This window comes from Leptonotus elevatus, chromosome 1 (assembly GCF_054856555.1).
Source record: "Leptonotus elevatus isolate MCC_2025b chromosome 1, RoL_Lele_1.0, whole genome shotgun sequence".
Classification (NCBI taxonomy): domain Eukaryota; kingdom Metazoa; phylum Chordata; class Actinopteri; order Syngnathiformes; family Syngnathidae; genus Leptonotus; species Leptonotus elevatus.
The window spans coordinates 56,020,506-56,042,121 of NC_141239.1; the positions used below are offsets into that span (position 1 = coordinate 56,020,506).

The window sequence follows — 21,616 nt, forward strand, 5'->3', positions numbered from 1 at the left end:
CCGTTCCGTCTTCAATTCCGCTTATCCGGGGTCGGGTCGCGGGGGCAGCAGCTTTAGCAGGGAAGCCCAGACTTCCCTCTCCCTAGCCACTTCAGCCAGCTCCTCCGATGGGATCCCAAGGCGTTCCCAAGCCAGCCGTGAGACATAGTCTCTCCAGCGTGTCCTGGGTCGTCCCCGGGGCCTGCTGCCGGTAGGACATGCCCGGAACACCTCCCCAGGGAGGCGCCCAGGAGGCATCCGAACCAGATGCCCCAGCCACCTCAACTGGTTCCTCTCAACGTGGAGGAGTAGCGGCTCGACGCTGAGTCCCTCCCGAATGACCGAGCTTCTCACCCAATCTCGAAGGGAGAGCCCGGCTACCCTGCGGAGGAAACTCATTTCGGCCGCTTGTATCCGGGATCCTGTTCTTTCGGTCACGACCCACAGCTCGTGACCATAGGTGAGGGCAGGAACGTAGATCGACCGGTAAATCGAGAGCTTTGCCTTTCGGCTCAGCTCCTTCTTCACCACAACGGACCGATACAGCGTCCGCATCACTGCAGACGCTGCACCGGTCCGTCTGTCGATCTCCCGCTCTAACCTACCCTCACTCGTGAACAAGACCCCAAGATACTTGAACTCCTCCACTTGGGGCAGGACCTCATCCCCGACCCGCAGAGGGCACTCCACCCTTTTCCGACTGAGGACCATGGTCTCGGATTTGGAGGTGCTGATCCTCATCCCAACCGCTTCACACTCGGCTGCGAACCGCTCCAGCGAGAGCTGGAGATCACGGCTTGAAGAAGCCAACAGCACCACATCATCTGCAAAAAGCAGAGATGCAATGTTGAGGCCACCAAACCGGACCCCCTCGATTCTGTCCATAAAAATTACGAACAGAATCGGTGACAAAGGGCAACCTTGGCGGAGTCCGACCCTCACAGGAAACAAATTCGACTTACTGCCGGCAATGCGGACCAAACTCTGACATCGGTCTTTCAGGGACCGAATAGCCCGTATCAGGGGGCCCGGTACCCCATACTCCCGAAGCACCCCCCACAGGACTCCCCGAGGGACACGGTCAAACGCCTTCTCCAAGTCCACAAAGCACATGTGGACTGGTTGGGCGAACTCCCACGCACCCTCAAGGATCCTGCTGAGGGTGTAGAGCTGGTCCACTGTTCCACGGCCGGGACGAAAACCACACTGCTCTTCCTGAATCCGAGATTCAACTTCCCGACGGATCCTCCTCTGCAGCACCCCCGAATAGACCTTACCTGGGAGGCTGAGGAGTGTGATCCCTCTAAAGTTGGAACACACCCTCCGGTCCCCCTTCTTAAAAAGAGGAACCACCACCCCGGTCTGCCAATCCAGAGGCACTGTCCCTGATGTCCACGCGATGTTGTAGAGACGTGTCAACCACGACAGCACTACATCCAGAGCCTTTAGGAACTCCGGGCGAACCTCATCCACCCCCGAGGCCCTGCCACCGAGAAGCTTTCCAACCACTTCAGTGACTTCGACCCCAGAGATAGGAGGGCCCACCTCAGAGTCCCCAGACCCTGCTTCCTCAAAGGAAGGCGTGTTGGTGGAATTGAGGAGGTCTTCGAAGTATTCTCCCCATCGATTCACGACGTCCCAAGTCGAGGTCAACAGCACCCCATCTCCACTATACACAGTGTTAATGGCGCACTGCTTTCCTCTCCTGAGACGCCGGATGGTGGACCAGAATTTCCTCGAAGCCGTCCGGAAGTCGTTCTCCATGGCCTCACCGAACTCCTCCCATGTCCGAGTTTTTGCCTCAGCGACCACCGAAGCCGCATTCCGCTTGGCCAGCCGGTACCTGTCAGCAGCCTCCGGAGTCCCACAGGCCAAAAAGGCCCAATAGGACTCCTTCTTCAGCTTGACGGCATCCCTTACCGCTGGTGTCCACCAGCGGGTTCGAGGATTGCCGCCCCGACAGGCACCAACCACCTTACGGCCACAGCTCCGATCGGCCGCTTCAACAATGGAAGTACGGAACATGGTCCATTCGGACTCAACGTCCCCCGCCTCCCCCGGGACAACGGAGAAGCTCTGCCGGAGGTGGGCGTTGAAACTCTTTCTGACAGGGGATTCTGCCAGACGTTCCCAGCAGACCCTCACAATACGTTTGGGCCTGCCTGGTCGGACCAGCATCTTACCCCGCCATCGGAGCAAACACACCACCAGGTGGTGATGTTGACAGCTCCGCCCCTCTCTTAACCCGAGTGTCCAACACATACGGCCGCAAATCCGATGACACGACTACAAAGTCGATCATCGAACTGCAGCCTAGGGTGTCCTGGTGCCAATGTTGATGTGAAGACTCATCAAGTTGAATTTGGATCCCATGTTAAACGAGATTCCCAGGTCAAAATTCAATCAATTAAAACACGTCACACATCAAAAGAAGTGTTACCTAGCTTACAACAGTTAATACGTGCACACAAATGAAAGTTAAGAGGAGAATATGGCACAAAAACACCTTCACGGTGATTCATGGAGTCAACATTTCAAAAATGGCAAATGCATAACATTTCATAATTCATTGTTGTTACAAAATAAGACAGGTTTCTGAAAAGGTTTATTTATTTTTAAACTTTTTTGTGTCTGTCAGTCAGTGCTGGAGGTCTTTGTGGGGGTAAGACAGAATGTCTCTTGGCACCCCCGATCCCCACTGTGGCATGTCCAGGACACAGAAATGACATTACTTTTGTTTGTGATGAGGTTGAAAAAGTTACAACTGGACGATAATTGTTACACCTCTAATTTCAAGTTCTTGATTTAAAACGGCCACTAGAGGGCGATACTGATATCGCCCACCGTCACGCAATACCTTAAAATAAGGCTGGTATCGGTACTCGCCCATTCCGAGATCAGTTGCGTGACACGTGCATGTTATTATTAAAAAAAATTTACAGAGTTGATGCTGCATAGAAGAACAGAAGCCAATTTAGATTATTATTATTTTTTAAATAATAACAAAAGGTATACAGTACTTAGACAACTCTGCTATGATCACTTCTGGTTCAAATTTGTGTGAGGGGTGAGGTGGGGTGTTCCAGTTGAGGCATTCTCCAGTGCTGAAGACTCCAGAGTTGCAGAGGGACCAGCTGCTGTTCCACACTCTTTCTGAACCAACTCAGGCTCATCTTTACCGGCTTGAGGTGGGTGGACCAGGACCAGATCGATTATACCAAAGTCTTGGGCCTCTGTGGGGCTCATATAGCGGTCTCTCTCCATTGCATTCTCTGGAAGACAGAACAATTAAAGGCTCACACTTCTCATTGACGATGTACCAGAAACAATTTGTAATTTCATCTGACAGAAATATGCAAACAAGGGGTGCGATTGATCGGCCTGGATCGAGATCGTCCACGTTTTTCTGAATTTTGGGAGTTCGTGATCAGCGGATCCCTTAAAAAAAAAAAAAGACCATGTGCACCAATTTTATCTCAGTCCTCAGAGTTCTGAAAAAGTCAGCCACTGTCTTCTTCAGTTGTGAGATGACTAATTGGCTTTTCATTTTTATTTGAGTTGAATTTGAAACTACTTTATGTGCAGTTAAAACAGTTTGTACTGTTTCACAGGAATTGTTAAACATTGTAACAAAGAGTAACATTGAAGGTGTATGCTGCTTGTTATGACCCCCCCCCCCCCCCCCCAAAAAAAGGTTCGGCAAGATTTGCAGCCGAGTGTGAAGCGGTTGGGATGAAAATCAGCACCTCCAAATCCGAGACCATGGTCCTTAGTCGGAAATGGGTAGAGTGTCCTCTCCGGGTCAGGGATGAGATCCTACCCCAAGTGGAGGAGTTCAAGTATCTTTGGGTCTTGTTCACGAGTGAGGGCAGGATGGAGTGAGAGATCGACAGACAGATCGGTGCAGCGTCTGCTGTGATGCGGACTCTGTATTAGGGATGTAATGATAACGGCAATATCGTGATATCGCAATATTAAAACTGCCACAATATATCGTCGTCGTCATGTCATAATATTGAAAGCAGCACATCTGTTAAAAAAGTTGGGTTGATTTCCATTTGCGCAGTTCTAGCACACTCTGGTGGATATTTTTTTTTAGTGCAGTTTAATTTTCACAAGGCATGTTTTGCCCCTTGTACGTTTAAAATCTACGCTGTCAGATGAAGGGGAACGTAATATGCTTGTGAACAGAGTCAATATGTGAAGGAACTCAATGTGTGCTTGCATTAGCAAGTAAGTTCCTATATATATATATACATATATATATATATATACATATATATATATATATATACGTATATATATATATATATATATACATATATATACATATATATATATATACGTATATATATATATATATATATATATATATATACATATATATACATATACGTATATATATATATATATATACACATATATATATACATACATATACGTATATATATATATATATATATATACACACATATATACATACATATACGTATATATATATATATATATATATACACACATATATATACATATACGTATATATATATATATATATATATATATATATATATATATATATATATATATATATATATATATACTTAGCACAATATTGTGTGTGTTCTTTTTAGTATTAGCTCTTTTTTTTTTTTTTTTTTTTTACAATATTGTGACCTCTCCACAATTTTGTGATAATTATCATATCGTGATAATATCGTATTGTGATGTTTGGATATTGTTACATCCCTACTCTACCGGTCCTTTGAGGTGAAGACGGAGCTGAGTCGAAAAGCAAAGTTCTTGATTTACCGGTCGATCTACGTTCCTGCCCTCACTTATCGTCACAAGCTGTGGGTCGTGACCGAAAGAACAAGATCCCGGATACAAGCGACCGAAATGAGTTTCCTCCGTAGGGTTTCCGGGCTCTCCCTTAGAGATAGGGTGAGAAGTTCAGTCATCTGGGAGGGACTCAGGGTTGAGCCGCTACTCCTCCACGTGGAGGGGAGCCAGTTGAGGTGGCTTGGGCATCTGGTTCGGATGCCTCCTGGACTCCTCTCTGGAGAGGTGTTCCAGGCATGTCCCACGGGCGGGAGGCCCCGGGGACGACCCAGGACACGCTGGAGAGACTATGTCTCTCGGCTGACCTGGGAACGCCTTGGGATCCCGCTGGAGGAGCTGGTTGAAGTGGCTGGGGAGAGGGAAGTCTGGACTTCCATCCTAAATCTGCTGCCCCCACGACCCGACATTAGATAAGGGGCAGATAATGGATGGATGGCATTCAGAGAGTGCAGATGTACTGGTGGGACCCTACCAATAGTTTCTAGCAGTTGCCCAGTGTGTTTGGCATAGAGATTGTTTATTTGTTTCTTTAGTTTCAAGATCTCCTCAGCCTGGATGGCGATGTCAGTGGCCTGACCCTGGAAAACAAGATTAATTCCATTGTAAAGAAAGATGTATAAAATATTTTATCACTAACAGTCTCAGAAAATCTTGATTTGACATTTGGAGCTCTCTTACCCGAGCACCTCCAGATGGCTGGTGGATCATGATACGGGCATTGGGTAATGAATGCCTCATTCCTGTTGTCCCTGCTGCCAACAGCAAACTACCCATACTAGCTGCTTGACCAACACACCAAGTGGAAATGGGATTAAGGATATATTGCATGGTGTCATATATGGCCAGGCCTGCTGTCACCACACCACCTAGGGGGAGTGAGAAGTTTATTACTGAAGTGAAGATGTACACTGTTTTTAAAACCAGGATAAGAGCTTTGAAAGATTACCAACCTTGTTAACACATACATAAATTATACACAATCGGCAACATTCTTCAGAAACAATCAATAGACTGATTCATTTTCAGACCGAGAGCTTTTGCTTTAGGTGGTTTGCACAATTATTTTGGCTAAAACTTGCTAAACAGTGACAATAGGGTACAGTAAAACAAATTTAATTTATAATACATATCTATATTAAGTGTATATATATATATATATATATATATAGTGAAAAAAATATTATCCCCCAAATTACATTGATAAGTGATTTTAATAAATCTCTTTTGAACTACTGCAAAAAGTGATGCCTACACGGACACCAGCTTTTGGCAGCATTCCTTAGTAATTTTTGTATGTTCTTAATGGACAAGGGTCACCAGTTCAAAGAGCCAAGTCTTCTTTAAATATCACCAAAGATTTTTCATTGGGTCAGATGATACTGACACTCTTCTGAAACTAAGCCTAAATCGACTTTGGAGACATGCTTAGGCTCATTGGCTTGGTCGAAGATTCAATGACACCTACGTTTCAGCTTCTTCATAGACATAATGCCATTTTATTGATTTGTTAATACACTTGCCCTTCCCATCGTGCTGGTTTGAAAGCAGTAGAGGAGCATCACTAAGCCACTACCATTCTTCAGTGTTGACAGGAGGATCAACTGTTTGAATTAGCAGCGAACTCTACTATTATTATTGGAGGAGACTTTAACACAACCTTAAATCCATTAATAGATCGTTCTAATAAAACAACATGTATAAGGCGATCACAATCCACAAAAGTAATAGGGGAATATATGGATGACTTTGGCCTCGTCGACAGCTGGAGACTTAAAAACCCAAATAAGAAGGAATTTACCTTCTTTTCCGCTGTGCACCGGTCCTTTTCAAGAATTGATTTTTTTCTTACAAATAATTCTATTGCTGATAAAACCGTTACAAAAATACATCCTATTATTATTAGCGACCATGCACCAGTCTCCCTTTCCCTACAAGTTGATTATACCTTTAAACCACCACCTACATGGCGTTTTAACATCTCACTACTAAACGACGCAGAATTTGACAAAATTATAAGAAAAGAATGGGCGGACTTTTTGGAAATAAATGACTCTCCAGACCTATCTCCAGCTCTTCTCTGGGAAACCGGGAAAGCAGTAATTAGAGGTAAAATTATATCATATTCATCTTATAAAAAGAAACAGGATCAAAAATTAGAAAAAGACTTGGAAGATAAAATTAAACAACTGACGGATGAGTACGCAATAAACCCAAATAACCAAATATGGACTGACTTACAAAATACAAAAATACAGTTAGACGATATGTTAACTAAAAAGACAGAGTTTATAATACAACAATTGAGATACAACAACTTTGAATATAATAACAAATCAGGTAAATTTCTTGCAAACCAACTTCAACGTAATCGGGAAAAATCGCTTATAACGGCTATTAAAGGTACAACTGGTGAATGTACACAATCACCAGAAGAAATTAATCAAATTTTTTATAATTATTATCACAACTTATACTCAGAAACTAATAAACCTAACCCAGAGCATATTGAGGCATTCCTCAGTAGCTTAAGTATACCTCAGGTAACTACTGAATATAAAGATATGTTAGATGCACCACTTACTATAAACGAGTTGTACAGTGCTCTAGATAGTATGCCAAATGGCAAAGCACCCGGCCCGGATGGTTATCCGGCTATATTTCTAAAGCACTTCTGGTCAATGCTTGCTCCACTATTCTTAAGAGTAGTAACAGAAATTAAAACTAATGGTCACATACGCCCACACATGAATACAGCAGCAATTAAACTTTTATTAAAGCCAGAAAAAGACCCCACCCTTCCATCAAGTTACCGTCCGATTTCACTAATTAACACTGATATTAAAATTATCACTAAGGCTTTTACATCTAGATTAGAAACAGTAATCCCGACAATCATTCATAGCGACCAAACAGGCTTTATTAAAGAGCGTCACTCTACTAATAATATTAGAAGGCTCTTTAACCTTATTAGTATGTCACAGCGGCATGATAAAAAGGCAGTTATTATATCATTGGATGCAGAAAAAGCTTTTGATAAAGTTAACTGGTCCTTCCTCTTTGCTGTTTTAAATAAATTTGGCTTTGGGAAGTCATTTATTCACTGGGTGTCAGTATTATATGATTCTCCTAAAGCTACTGTTACTACTAATGGGATTATATCTAAGAGTTTTACTCTACAGAGAGGCACAAGACAGGGATGCCCACTGTCGCCTTTATTATTTGCAATATTTATTGAACCGCTTGCATTAGCCATACGCCAGGAAAGAATGATTCAAGGAATTCACTCTGGGGTAACAGAACATAAAATTAATCTATATGCCGATGATATTTTACTTTATTTAGAAAAGCCTGCTATTTCATTAGGGGAAGTATTTAACTTAATAACTAAATTCTCACAGTTATCAGACTATTCTATTAACTGGACAAAATCAACACTTCTACCTATTACAGAAAATTCATGGAACCCTGCAAGCCAGGACCCATACTACTCATTTCCTATAGGTAATTTAAAATACTTAGGCATAAAAATCTCACCTAAATTAACTGATTTAGTTCATTTAAATTTCACTCCACTTCTGGATAGCATTTATAGTGACTTGGAGCGCTGGAATAATCTTCCTATTTCTCTAATAGGACGAATAGCCACTATTAAAATGAAAGTTTTACCCAAAATAAACTATTTTTTCTCAATGATTCCATTTAAACCTACGGCTAACTGGTTCCAGTTGTTGGACTCAGCCGTTACAAAATTTTACTGGAAAAAAAAAAAAGCAAAGATTAGTCTATCTACTCTTCAGAAAAATAAATCCAAAGGAGGTCTAGAGGCACCAAATTTTATGCACTATTATATAGCCAACCAGCTACAATATATTATTTTATGGGCACAACCCAATAGAGATACTAACTGTTGGCTGGAACTAGAACAGAAGGATTGTAATAACCTCAGACTCCTAGATTTACTCTTTATTACAACATCGATTAAGCGCCATAACTGCTTTAAAAATCCAATGATTTCCGCCACCCTGACTGCCTGGTGGAAGGCACTAGAAATGACAAAAGCCAAAGTGGAGCCCAGCGGGCTTTCTCCCCTATGGCATAACCCCGACTTTCAAATTAACAACCAATCGTTTTATTTGAATGTGTGGGAGCAGAAAGGAATTACACATCTCCACCATCTCTTCTCAGATAATATGTTTATATCATATACATCCTTGCTCCAAAAATATAAAATAAAAAACGGAAACTTTTTACATTATTTGCAAGTTAAAAGTATGATAAAGAAACAAATTCCAACACTCCAGGGTACGCTCCAACCGCCTGTTTTAGCTAAAGATATTACCAAGCTTTCTCCGACAACAACAAAAAAACTCTCAAAAATATATAAGTTACTTTCATATACTGATAAAACGTCTTTACCCATCTCAAAATGGGAAACAGACTTGTCTATAGCTCCGGAATCTGTCTTTTGGATTCAAGTTTGTGAAAATGTTTTTAAAATGACAAAACACACAAATTTACAACTTATCCAATATAAAATTATTCACAGAACATACATTACTCAATATATGATGAAGAAAATGGGACTCTCAGACTCCGACATTTGTCTCCAGTGTTTACAAAACACTACAGACACTTATTTTCATGCTTTATGGTTATGTACTCCGGTTATGTGTTTCTGGACTAAAGTCTTAGAAAAACTTTCCGCTGTCTTGGACTGTAGGATACCGTTCTCTCCAAACTTGTGTTTGCTAGGTGACTTAACAACAATTGACTTACCACATAAACAATTTCAATCTATACTTGTAGCCCTTACTATCGCAAAAAAACCAATTCTTGTTAACTGGAAAAATAAACAAACTTTGAATATCGACCAATGGTCTAACCTCCTCATAAATCATATTTTAATGGAAAAAATATCTGCCTCAAATAAAAACCAAATGTCAAAATTTAAAGAAACATGGTCTACGTATATAGAATTTTTTAACCTAAACTTGGATTTTAATTCTGCCTGTTAGCGAGAGCCACAGCAGCGTTATAACTGGCATTGATGTTTCTGTATTAGGCAATTTGTAACTAATGGTTGTGTTTCCATAGTCAGGAACCCGGCTGCTGCCAGCGGGATCGAGCGGATTCACCTCCGATGGGCACCAGGGGTTGATATTCGGATTCACGGCATGCCAGTGGGTTAATTCTGTGGGTGCTGTCCCCCCTGACGGGGAGTGGGCGGGTCTGCCCCTCTGTTGGCTGCTGGGTGGCGGCTGCGTCTTGGCCGTTCCCTGGGTCTCTTGGGGGGTGCTGCGTTGCGGGGCTTTCCCTGGTGTCGGGGGCGGCGCCGTTCCGGCGCGGTCCGTCGCTCTGGGCCCGGCGACGCGGTTCGGGGCCTGTGGGCCGCCGGGGTGCCCGGTGGTTCCCTCTCCCCTCCCCCTTCCTCCCCCTTGCTGCCTCTCCCTCCTCGCCTCTCCCCGCCCGTCCTCCGCCTCCCTGTCCCCTCTCCCTCGTCGCCCTTCCTCCTCCTCTCCCCCTCTCCTTGCGTCCCTGCCGCTGCCCCCTGCCCTTCTTGTCGTCCCCTTCCCTCCTCCCTTCCCCTTCCCCGGTACGCCTTCCTTCCCCTCCCCTGGGCCGGGGGCTCCATCCATGGCCCGGGTCTCGGTGCTATGGGGGCCGGCGGGGGTGGCTGGGGTTTGGTGTCGTGCCCGCCCCGCTCCGGTGGGCGTCCTGACACCTCGGGCGGGACCCAGTATCCGGGGGGCGAGCCCTATCGCCCCGCCGGACGGGTCCCATATGCCCGCCGGGGTCCTGGTGGGGTGGGTGGGGGCTTGGTGGGCCGGTGCGCCTCCTGCCCCCGCCCGGTTGGGGGGGGCCCCGCTGGTCACACCTCTTAACTCACTACACTAGGTTTGCACAATACACTTTTATAGACATATAGGGCACATAACACACTTTGGGGGGTGGGGTAGGGTGGAGACACCGTCTTCACCCTACAACTCCCCTCCAATTTTAATACACCACACAACTTGTGGGTGGGGGGGGGGGGGGGGCTTGTGGGGGTGCCATCGGTTGGGGGCCGCAGTATAGAGCAGTGCTGCGGTCCCCTGTCCGTGTCGCCACCCGCCACCCCCCCCCCCCCCGCCCTATCTATTTTTTTTTAAAGCACCACATACACTCAGCAACATGCTTGGGTGGCGGGTGGATCGGAGCGTGGGAATATCATTTCCATCGGCTCCGGTTCACCTGCTCCTAATTTTAATGCACCACACACACACACTTGTATATACACTGGGTGGGGTCACATTCACGGTTTAGGGGTAGAGTTCGCCAGTCCGCGAGCTGGCGGACTCAGTAACAGGGGTTAATTTTCACAAAGAACGCTGGGGTGACGACCGGGGCCTTCCCCCGCTGGGCCTGGGGTTCGGGGGTGTCGGCCGCCCTCCGGTGCCCCCATCTCCCCCTTCTGCCCCCGGTGTTCCGTCCTTCCACACGGCGGGGGGTGGGGTGGGCGCGGCTGCCCTCTCCGCTCCGCTGTCCGGCCCCTCTTCGGCGCCGGTGCCTGGGTGCGGGTGGTCCCCGGGGGCTGGGGGTCGGGGGTTGGGGGGCTGCCGGTTGGTCGGGGTGGGGTCGGGGGGGGGGGCGGCTTTGTTGGGGGGGGGCGGTGGTGGGGGTTGCGGGGTGGGGGGTGCTGGGGGTGGGGGGTGTCTGGGGGATTGGGGGCATGGGGGCGGCTGGGGCTGGGTTGGGGTGGGTGGCGGGGGTGGATGGGGGGCGGGGGGTTGTGGGGGGGGCGGGGGTTGGGGGCCGGTGGGGTGCCTGGTGGGCCTGCAGTGCCCCGTCCTGCTGCGTTGGGCCGGGGGCGCGGGCCGTGTTGGGGCGGGGGGCGCTCCTGCTCCTGGGTTTGCTCTCCGGCCGGTGGCCCTGGTGGGGCCCGGGGGTCGTCCTTTGGCGCTGCCGCGGCCTGGGGGGCCCTGAGGTGTTGCGCTTGCTCTGTTCCGGCGGGGGTCGACGGCTCCCCTCTTTGGTGGAGATTTTCATGCATGCCAGATCCACCACACCAGCATCTACCGAAACTCAGACACAATCTGTTTCCTCCTCAGGTTATTGAATCGGTGGAGGCTGGTGTCTCGGATCTCACGCGGCTTCGTCTGTCCTTCCTTCCTTTTCTCGGTCTCTCCGTTGGTCTCTTGAGGCCTCCCTGATTTTATGTTTTTTGGATTTGTTGGGGTCTGGATGTTTCTTGGGCTGGAGAGGAGTTCTGGTGGGGGGTGTCTGGTCGGTACTGGATTTCACCTTCCTTGGTTTTCTTCGGTCCCCTCGGGTCTCCTGGTGTTCGATTTAGGTGAACGGTATGAGATTTTTTTTTTTTCTAATAGGTTTTCTGGTGAGCTAACAAACACACGCACGCACGCACGCACACACACATACTCACCCACACACACACAAAAAAAAAATGTATGTATGTGTGTATGTATATATGTATATATGTATGTATATATGTGTATATATATATATATATATATATTTAAAAAAAAAAAAAAGAAAAAAAAAAGAGCAATGATGATGACATTTCCGAATGAACAATACTGAGCTCTTAAAAGAAAAAGAAAGAAAAAAAAAAAAAAAAAAAAAAAAAAGGAGGATCATTTTCACAAAGGCCTAAATGCTGAACGTCCATAGTCAATCACCACATAAAAATGACACTACAGTATTTTTCAGTTGCAATGTAGCTACCAGATAAGCTTTTTTGGTCTAACTGCCTCTATTTCTTCTACTATTACTTCTCTTTCTACTACTACTATTACTACTACTGCTACTACTACTACCAGTGGTGGGCACTTCAGTCATGACATCGGCTGTCACTGCCCATCTTTTGATAGTGTGTCCCCATTTTCAGCCAGGGCATTATGACACAAAGCCTCATAAATACACGGACTGAAGCAGGTTTACATCTGTCGATCCAGGTCAGTACAGACGGTCCATCTCAGTCCGTGTATTCTTTTTAGGTTTCGCGCCATAAAGCACTCTGTGAAAATGCGGATGCAGTCCCCGAAAAGTGGGCATCTGTCAATGACAGGCCAACGTAACGATGGAAGTGCCCAGTTCTGACTACTACTGCTGCTACTACTACTACTACTACTACTCTTAATACTATGGCTCTGCAATTAATCAAAATGCAATTACGATTTCGATTACTACACTCCAGGATTACAAAATTGTCATAATCATAATTTTTTTAATATTAATACTAGGATTAAAACCAATCCTCGTCATTTCTGATACCGGTTAGGAAGTCGTAGTTAAGCCAACGGCAGTATGTATGACAGTATATGGTGCTAACACGGTGAGAAAGGCAAAAAAAAAACTTAACTTACCAAGTAATATATGGAGATCAATGTCTTGAAACGCTTTTATTTTGACATTTTTCCTGGCAGCGTGTCGTGGCATAAACCCTGACGTGACGTCACAAACTGTTGCGACGTCTGGTGACGGTGAAGGTCGAGAGGACCTTCAATAATTTTAATTGCACCAATACACCATATTTTTGTATGACGATTTAAAATAAAACAAAATTCAAAATGTTGACTTGTCATTACAAAACAAAAACAATTAGCAGCCTGTGCATTTTTGGTTTGATTTTGACAGTATGATATAATCATACAAGACAGGAGTACAATATTTAAGAAATTAAGGCATCAGTGTGACCACTGCAGTAGTGAGTATCTTTACAGCAATGAACTGGAAAGGCAGTTTTCCATTTTATGGTGGCCTTCTATTCTGAAAACGTTTAATTCGAAGACCAATATGGCGACCAATATTACCATGTGGCGGCCGTGGCTCAGGGTGTAGAGACAGTCGTTCAGTAACCAGAAGGTTGGCTGTTCAATCCCCGCTCTCCCCAAGTCATATGTTGTGTCCTTGGGCAAGGCACTTCACTCACATTGCCTCCAGTGCTACTCACACTGGTGTATGGAAGGTGCGAATGTTTGGTGGTGGTCGGAGGGGCCATAGGCGCACACTGGCAGCCACACTTCCGTCAGCCTGCCCCAGGGCAGCTGTGGCTACTTAAGAAGCTTATTGCCACCGCAGTGTGAATGTTTGAGTGCATGAATAATGTATCCATTCCATTGTAAAGTGTCTAGAAAAGCGCTATATAAATCTGATGCATTATTATTATTACAATATCTTGCCTCTTTAAGGAAACAATAACAAATACAAGTACTACCTCTGCTTGCTTACCAGGGCTGTTGATGTACATGTGGATTGGTTTGTTGTTGCTTTCAGACTGAAGAAAAAGCAGTTGGGCAATAACCAGACTGGCCACAGCATCATCAATCTGAGAGAAGGTGGCAAATGAAGAGGGGATCAAGAATATACTGTCGTCATCATCATAAAAGCATATCACGAAACAAAAACATCTGAAAAAAATCATTAAAGCAGGACACTTACGGGACCCATGACACAAATAATTCTCTCTCTAAGCAGGCGAGAATATATGTCATAAGCTCGTTCTCCCCTGCCCTGAAATGAAGAAGCACAAAAGGAAAAAAATAAATACATCTATATACGGTGTGTTTCTCACTTCCCTGTCTCAAAACAAAAGCCAATATTTTAAACACTTTTTAACCCGTTTTAATGCCAAATCACCATGGCTAACTTTTAGATTTTATGTTCAAGTTTCTACTCTTGTTTTTTTCCCACTGATCTGTATATAGCCGATAGGCCAAAACTTTTGATGCCGCGAAGCCGCCATATTACCACTCCCACAAAACGGTTCTCGGTATACGATCCTATATATTTACAGTATCGAAATTGGAGAACATTTGAGACAGTACTTTGTAGAAACAGCATGATTTATGATGTATTAAATGTGTTCAACATAAACAAGAGGGCTACAGACATTTTACAACTTGCCTTAAATACATGTATAAATTATATGCTTAATGATGTTTACAGGAGGAAACTTGTATATTGTCACGTTTGACGTATATCCTATATATGTGTATTTATCCCATATTTACTCTTTCTGAGTTGTGAAAAATGTGTTTGGTGTGCGGGAGGATAACCCATGCTCCTGTCATCTTCCTTGACAAGAACAAGAGCTGTGATCTAAGCGCAGGATGGCGACTGGAACGTTTTACGATTCAGGCCTTAAACTTAACCTTAAAACATGTCTGCATTGTTTTTTTTTTTTTTTTTTTTTTTTTTTTATGTCTGCATTGTTATCTGTGTGATGATTTGTATCCGTGACTGTGTTTTGGAGCTCCCCTTACTCTTTAGAGAGCAGCTTCTATGTAACTTGGCAAAAACCAATAAAAAGGAGGAGGGAAGCAAAGTCTGGTTCAGAGTGGAATGGAGATTGTGAGGTCTCCGTCTGCTCTCCTCGTCGAGCAAATTAATATATCCCTCTTGTCTTCCTTTCTGATTGTTGTCTATTAAATATTTCAGGTTGCCTAAACCTGACATATTTTTTTTAATTAAAGAGTTATACTTGTAATTCAACAAAAGACGCCTCTGCCAAATCAAATATTGGGGTCTAAGGAACTGAGCGATAAAAGAAAAACGGGGTCTTTAAAGCAGCACATACCGGCCACTTGTTAAAAAATAGTAAGTACCCCGCGATCCACCCCTATATTAAGAGCCTACGAGCTGTATATGTCTAATCTGTACGTTTACGTATAGTTTATACAGTAGTCTGCTCGTGAAATGGGAGGGGTAAGATGGCCGCCCTGTGGCTTCAACAGCTTACACGGGTGTATATGGGCTATCGGCTATCTAGTAATATATACAGATCAGTGGGGTTTTTTGTACACATTTTTGATATTAGCTGCCACAACACAACTAATCTACACATTAAATTCCCCCTGATACGGGCTGTTTGGTTCCTGTAAGACCCGCTTCAGAGTTTGGTCCACAATGATGGCAGTAAGTCAAATTCGTTTCCAGTGAGGGTTGGACTCCGCCAAGGTTGCCCTTTGTCACCATTCATAACTTTTATGGATATAATTTCTAGGTTCAGACGAAGTGTTGAGGGGGTCCGGTTTGGTGGCATCAACACTGCATCTCTGCTTATGCGGATGATATGGTGTTGTTGGCTTCTTCAAGCCGTGATCTCCAACTCTCACTGGAGCGATTCGCAGCTGAGTGTGAAGCCAAAAGGTGAAGCTCTCGATTTACCGGTCGATCTACATTCCTACCCTCACCTATGGTTACGAGCTGTGGGTCGTGACCGAAAGAACAAGCGGCCGAAATGAGTTTCCTCCGCATGGTTTCCGGGCTCTCACTTAGAGATAGGGTGAGAAGTTCGGTCATACGGGAGGGACTCAGGGTCGAACCACTACTTCTCTACGTTGAGAGGAGCCAGTTAAGATGGCTCGGGCATCTGGTTGGGATGCCTCCAGGACTCCTCTCTGGAGAGGTGTTCCAGGCATGTCCCACCGGCGGGAGGCCCCGAGGACGACCCAGGACCCTCGGCTGGCCTTGGAGCGCCTTGAGATCCCGCCGGAGGAGCTGGTTGAAGTGGCTGGGGAGAGTTTCCCTCCTAAAGCTGCTGCCCCCGCGACCCGACCCCGGATAAGCGGTAGTCAATGGATGGATGGAAGGATATGGGACCAAAAAGAAAGTTCTTTTTTGAACAATATATTTACAGTTAACCCGCACTATTCATGAATGGGAAATAGGGATATTTCACTGACCGTTTGCTCTATAACTATAGGTATTAGAGGACTTCTCCATGCAGAACTGCAGTGGATTGACCTTCTGAATTTCAGTCCCTCTCCAGCAGTTCGAATCATCCTCTAGAAGAGAAGTAAGCAAGACAGAAAAATATGTATAGATTTTAGGAGGAAAAATTAAAAACAACCTGAACCACAAAATATTAGGCAAAAAAAAAAGAAAGAATACATTTTATTTTATTGAAGTATTTTTTTTGTACTTTTTTATAACTTCTCATACTTTGGTTGATGGGTACAGTTGTGCAAAAATAAAGCACCTTGCTGAAGTATTCACACCCCTTGAGTTTTTGAACATTTTGGCAACCACAAACAAATATATTTCATTGAAATTTTATGTAAATGTTAATCACAAGGTAGCACACAAAGTGAAATAAAGTGGATATCTTATTTAAACTATTCTATTACATCAAAAAAAACTGAAAAGTAGGGTGTGCAAAAGTATCCAGCCCCTCCATGAATTAATACTTTGTTGAACCTCCTTTTGCCGCAATTACAGTTTCAAGTCTTTTGGAGTATATTTCTATCAGTTCTTCATTTTTAGGGACTAAAATTCCTCCCTTGCAAAACATCTCCAGCTCAGTTAGGTTAGACGGAGAGCATTTGTGAAAACAGGTTATTTTCCAAGATTGCCTTGTATTTGGTGCAATCCATCTTCCCTTCTACTCGCACCATCTTCCTTGTTCCTGCAGAAGAAAAGCACCCCTAGAGCATGATGCTCCCACCACCTTGTTTGACAGTGGGAATGGTGTGTTGAGACTGTTGAGCAGTGTTGATCTTACGCCAAACAGTGTTTGTCATGTAGGCCAAAAAGTTCAATTTTGGTCTCATCTGATCAGAGCACCTTCCACTCATCAGCGGTGTCTCCTACATGGCTCCTGGCAAACTACAGATGTGACTTCTAGTGGCTCGCTTTTAGAAATGGCACCCTTCCATACAGGCCAGATGTGTGCAGTACTCGGCTGTTTGAGCTCCACGCCTGACATTCCGAATTTGAATTTAACAAATATTGATTGTAGAAATTTTGAAGGTTACAGCTGGTGAGATAGTTTTCCAGATATTGCTGTTTAAAGCTAAAAATGGCTTTTCAAAGTATGCTTACAAAACTACCCTATATTAAAATGTTTTCCATGAGAAAAATATTGACAATAGGGGCCTAATATATTTTTTTCTTCCTATTAGCAAGTAGGGCTGCTCGATTATGAAGAAAATATTAATCACGATTGATTTGGTAATAATTGCAATCACGATTAGGACAGTCTACAAGCAATCATGGCATTTAACGGCAGGGCAAGAATTTCTTGCTCTTCTGATTGACCGATCAGAGACATTCACGGCAAAATAATGCTCGCAAGAGAGTTGAAGGTCACAGCAAAAATACCCACTGTGTAAACAACTGCAAGGGGGAAAAAACTAATTCAAAAAAGTTCAACACATTTGCCTGCGATGTACAAAGCATGATGTCACAAAATGGCTGCTACCAAAGGTGAAGTTTCTTGCCTCTAGACACAAGGGTCAATCACACAGGAGAAAATAATAGACTTTCTTGACTCATGCAATTTGCTAGAACACAAAGAGGTATGGGCCCCACTGAAAGTTTGAGTTTTCTTTGTATTTATTCATTAAGCTTTAAGCAGTTATGTTACAATTAGATCCTGCAAGGAAAATACTACTGCGCCGCCACCCGCCCCCTTTCATGTTGTGTCACTTATACAGTTGCGCTAAATTTGCAATATGCAATAAAATGCTATTATTCCAAAGCACCGACCACAAATGTATTGTTCAGTAATTATTAATTATAAAATTAGTAATTATTACTGCCACAGTGTCTCGTTGAAGTAGGCAGATAACACTTTTGAACGCCATCCATCAAGGCTGAAATGAGCGTATTAGTCAAAAGGATGCAGAGGTGTGGACTTGAGTCATGAATTCGACGACTTTAGACTTGACTTGACAAAATGTTAAAAGACTTGCAACTCGACTTGGACTTTACCAACAATGACTTGTAACTTCACTCGGACTTGAGCCCTTTGACTTGAAAAGACTTGAAAAGATTAAAATGTATGTTAACAAGTAAGTTCCTCTCGGTGTGAGTGTACGTGTGCAAACTGGGCTGACACAGTGCCGTCGTTCAATAATGTCAGGAAAGCCGCAAATTTGCAAACACATGCCGCCTATGCTAAGGCAAACTTCAAAATAAGTCTGCCTATATGGTGGCGTGAACGCCAGCTTGACTATTTCCCTTTGACATTTTGGCTTGTATTATCAACGGTTTTCATTGAAATTACATATTTTCTACCACCATTATCATAATGCCAACCCGAAAGTATATTAAATAGCGAATTTAGGACGCGAAGAAACCGCAAGTTAATTACGCCGTCATTGCACGATACAGTACAAGTCCCCGGCGTTTGTAATTAGTAGCTAACTGTTAGCATTAGCATCGAGCGCCTGGCTATCAACAGTAGTGTGACAGATGTTGCTTGGCTCGCTTGCTTTTCTTATTGTGGACCTATGCTACTTTGTAACCCACTCGCTGTTTAAACGAAGGGAATGTGCCTTTAAATTTCACCGACACCTACATGTATTTTTCATTATCAAAAAAATTTATAAATAGAACTTTGCCTTCATTTATAATTATTTTATAAAACACTAGCTTTAAAAAAACAAAACATATATATGGATTTTAGGAACACAACTTCAAGAGCAATATAACGTAAGGCAGGATACCGTCACCTTGTTATTTTATACGTGGACCATGTATAAAATAATTCTATAAATCATAAATAAATAAATAAATAAATCTTGCCTTATATTGCATATAAAATTGTGTTCCTAAATCCTAATGGCCATATTAGACATTTTTAGTTTATTTTTTAATGTAATGGCTAAAATAATTATAAAATAAATTAAGACAAAGTTCTATTTATCTGATTTCATTTTATTATCTTTTTGAAAAACAATCCGATCCGTGACTTTTGTGATCTGTTGCACCTCTAGTTGTTTGGGTACAAAAACTATGAGGTTGGTCAACAAAAAATGAATTGGAGTATGTCCAAGATTAGATCACTGACGGAGAGGCAACAACTTCAAACTTTGTTCAACATCTGAAGTTGCACAAAAAACGGTAAGTAAGCTAATGTCAGTTGTTTATCGGCTAATTATTGTTGCTAGCTGCGTAGTTAATGAGACTGTAAACTCACTGGTAACACATTGCAAACACGGCAATCTGTTACACCACTCTGGGTTCACTGTACCTGACTCCTACTTTGATGGTCACCCTAAATAATATAATCTACGATGTTGTTAAAATGACTCGAAAGGACTTGAAACTCAAAGTGCAGGACTCGTTAATCGCTTGAGACTTACTTGTCAGTCTTGACTTGGGACTTGACTCGGGACTTAAGGGCAAAGACTTGAGACTTATTGTGACTTGCAAAACAATGACTTACTCCCACCTCTGAAAGGATGACACCGGCTCATTTGTTTTCCAACGTCATATTTCTGGTGGAATGAAGTGATTAATGCTCAATTTTGAAAATTTAAGGGTAGGGCTGGGTTAGAAATATATATATGTATCCAAAACCATGAATCGATACTTTTAAATATGGCTACCAAATGCAAATGTGCCCTTCTGTTATTCAGTATACCCCAAGAGGAGCCCAGTGTTTTTGCCACTTAATTTACATAGTGTAGTGGTTGTAATCGATAATCAATTATTATTTATTGTTTTGTGTTTAGGTCATGTTCAATAAAACATACATGATAAATATAACTGTATTGGATTCAATTTTAAATGTAAATATTCATAACTATATATTTTTTTATACTGATGGACCAAGTAAGAGCAAGAAGTTTCTATTTGCAGCATTGATACGTCTAAGAATGTCTTCCATTACCATCGCCCAATGCCAGCAGCACTTTATCAGATTCTGACTGTTGGGGATAAAAATTCAGTGTAATCTTTAAAAAGAGACCAAAACTATGCTGAATTCAAATCAAAACATGCTAGGAGAAGGTGTCCAGACGAGAAGAACTTCAGTGGCTCACGTTTCTTTGAGTGTTTAAGAAAGATAAAGATTACTACTACATGTGAGACAACCTTCAATGTATATTTCCATTGAGAATATTATTATCTAAGTCTAATTTGCATAAAACATGTTATTAAGTAACACTAATTACTTAAAATAGCATCATATTTTCTTGACTTAAAAGTACTTGGTATCAATATCGGCGATACTGGCGCCAGCAATTACTAGGTATCAATTTAAACAAAAATCTTCAGTATTGCACAATTCTAGCGCATGGGGCATATGAAGTAAAAATTCTGAGCTTACACAAGTCAAAATGGTGGTTTAACTCGGTGAAATGACGCTCTCCGTTCATTGAAAAGCATTGGATTTTGGGTCCTTGTAATTTTTGATTTGTGAGGATTATTTTGATTTCAAAATATGTTGAAATGTCGTTTGACTAATATAACAATCTGCCCGGTTTGTATGATATTCACAGGCAAAAGCAATACAATTCGCCGTTTGTTTTCACCGTATAAAGTAAGCATTATGCATTGCGTTGCATCGAGGGAAAATATCACAAATGCACGGATGTACGGAATTGTCAATAAAGTGGGTACTACTATGGCTTTCTCAAGTCTCAACCTTGGAATTTTTCCTAGTTTCAAGATTACCCAGACGCTATTCAGATTGGCCCTGTTTTGTTTTTTTGTTATGACATTGCAATGCCAAAGCTGTGTGCTGTACTACGCTATTCCTTGTTTAAGTCATAGGGTATTGTGCGCCTTCTTTCTTTTGGTTTTAAAATGTTTCGCCAACAGAGAGAAATGCATTTAGTCACTGACGTAAGGCTCGACGAGGCATTGGCGAATATTTATTTTACAGTGTAACCGTCTAGGTGAGTAAGTTTAAATAAAAACGTTACAATAGAATGGTAGACAATGGTACTGACCGTGAAAAGCACGCTCATAATTCGGAAGAATTTGTTGAACTCCCAATGTGACCAACAGTGACAAGTCACGCAGCAACCGCCTCTTCTTCTTCTTCTTCTTCTTTTAAAGCGGCTCA

At 43.2% G+C, this 21,616-nt stretch overlaps 1 protein-coding gene across 2 annotated transcripts; it reads right to left on the reverse strand.

Annotated features, from left to right (window-relative positions):
• Positions 1–2,567: 2,567 nt before the first annotated feature.
• clpp (caseinolytic mitochondrial matrix peptidase proteolytic subunit) lies at positions 2,568–21,606 on the reverse strand. 2 transcript variants are annotated; one of them, XM_086070926.1, is made up of 7 exons: positions 21,501–21,606; positions 16,503–16,604; positions 14,257–14,328; positions 14,047–14,143; positions 5,497–5,684; positions 5,291–5,396; positions 2,568–3,251 (listed from the first exon to the last, which is right to left on the reverse strand). In XM_086070926.1, the coding sequence occupies exons 1-7, from the start codon at positions 21,516–21,518 to the stop codon at positions 3,019–3,021; spliced, it is 816 nt and encodes a 271-aa protein (XP_085927052.1). In that variant the 5' UTR covers positions 21,519–21,606; the 3' UTR covers positions 2,568–3,018. The 2 variants fall into 2 exon arrangements, with proteins under 2 accessions (XP_085927052.1, XP_085927060.1); XM_086070934.1 differs by lacking the exon at positions 16,503–16,604 and having other exon boundaries at positions 21,501–21,581.
• Positions 21,607–21,616: the final 10 nt, after the last annotated feature.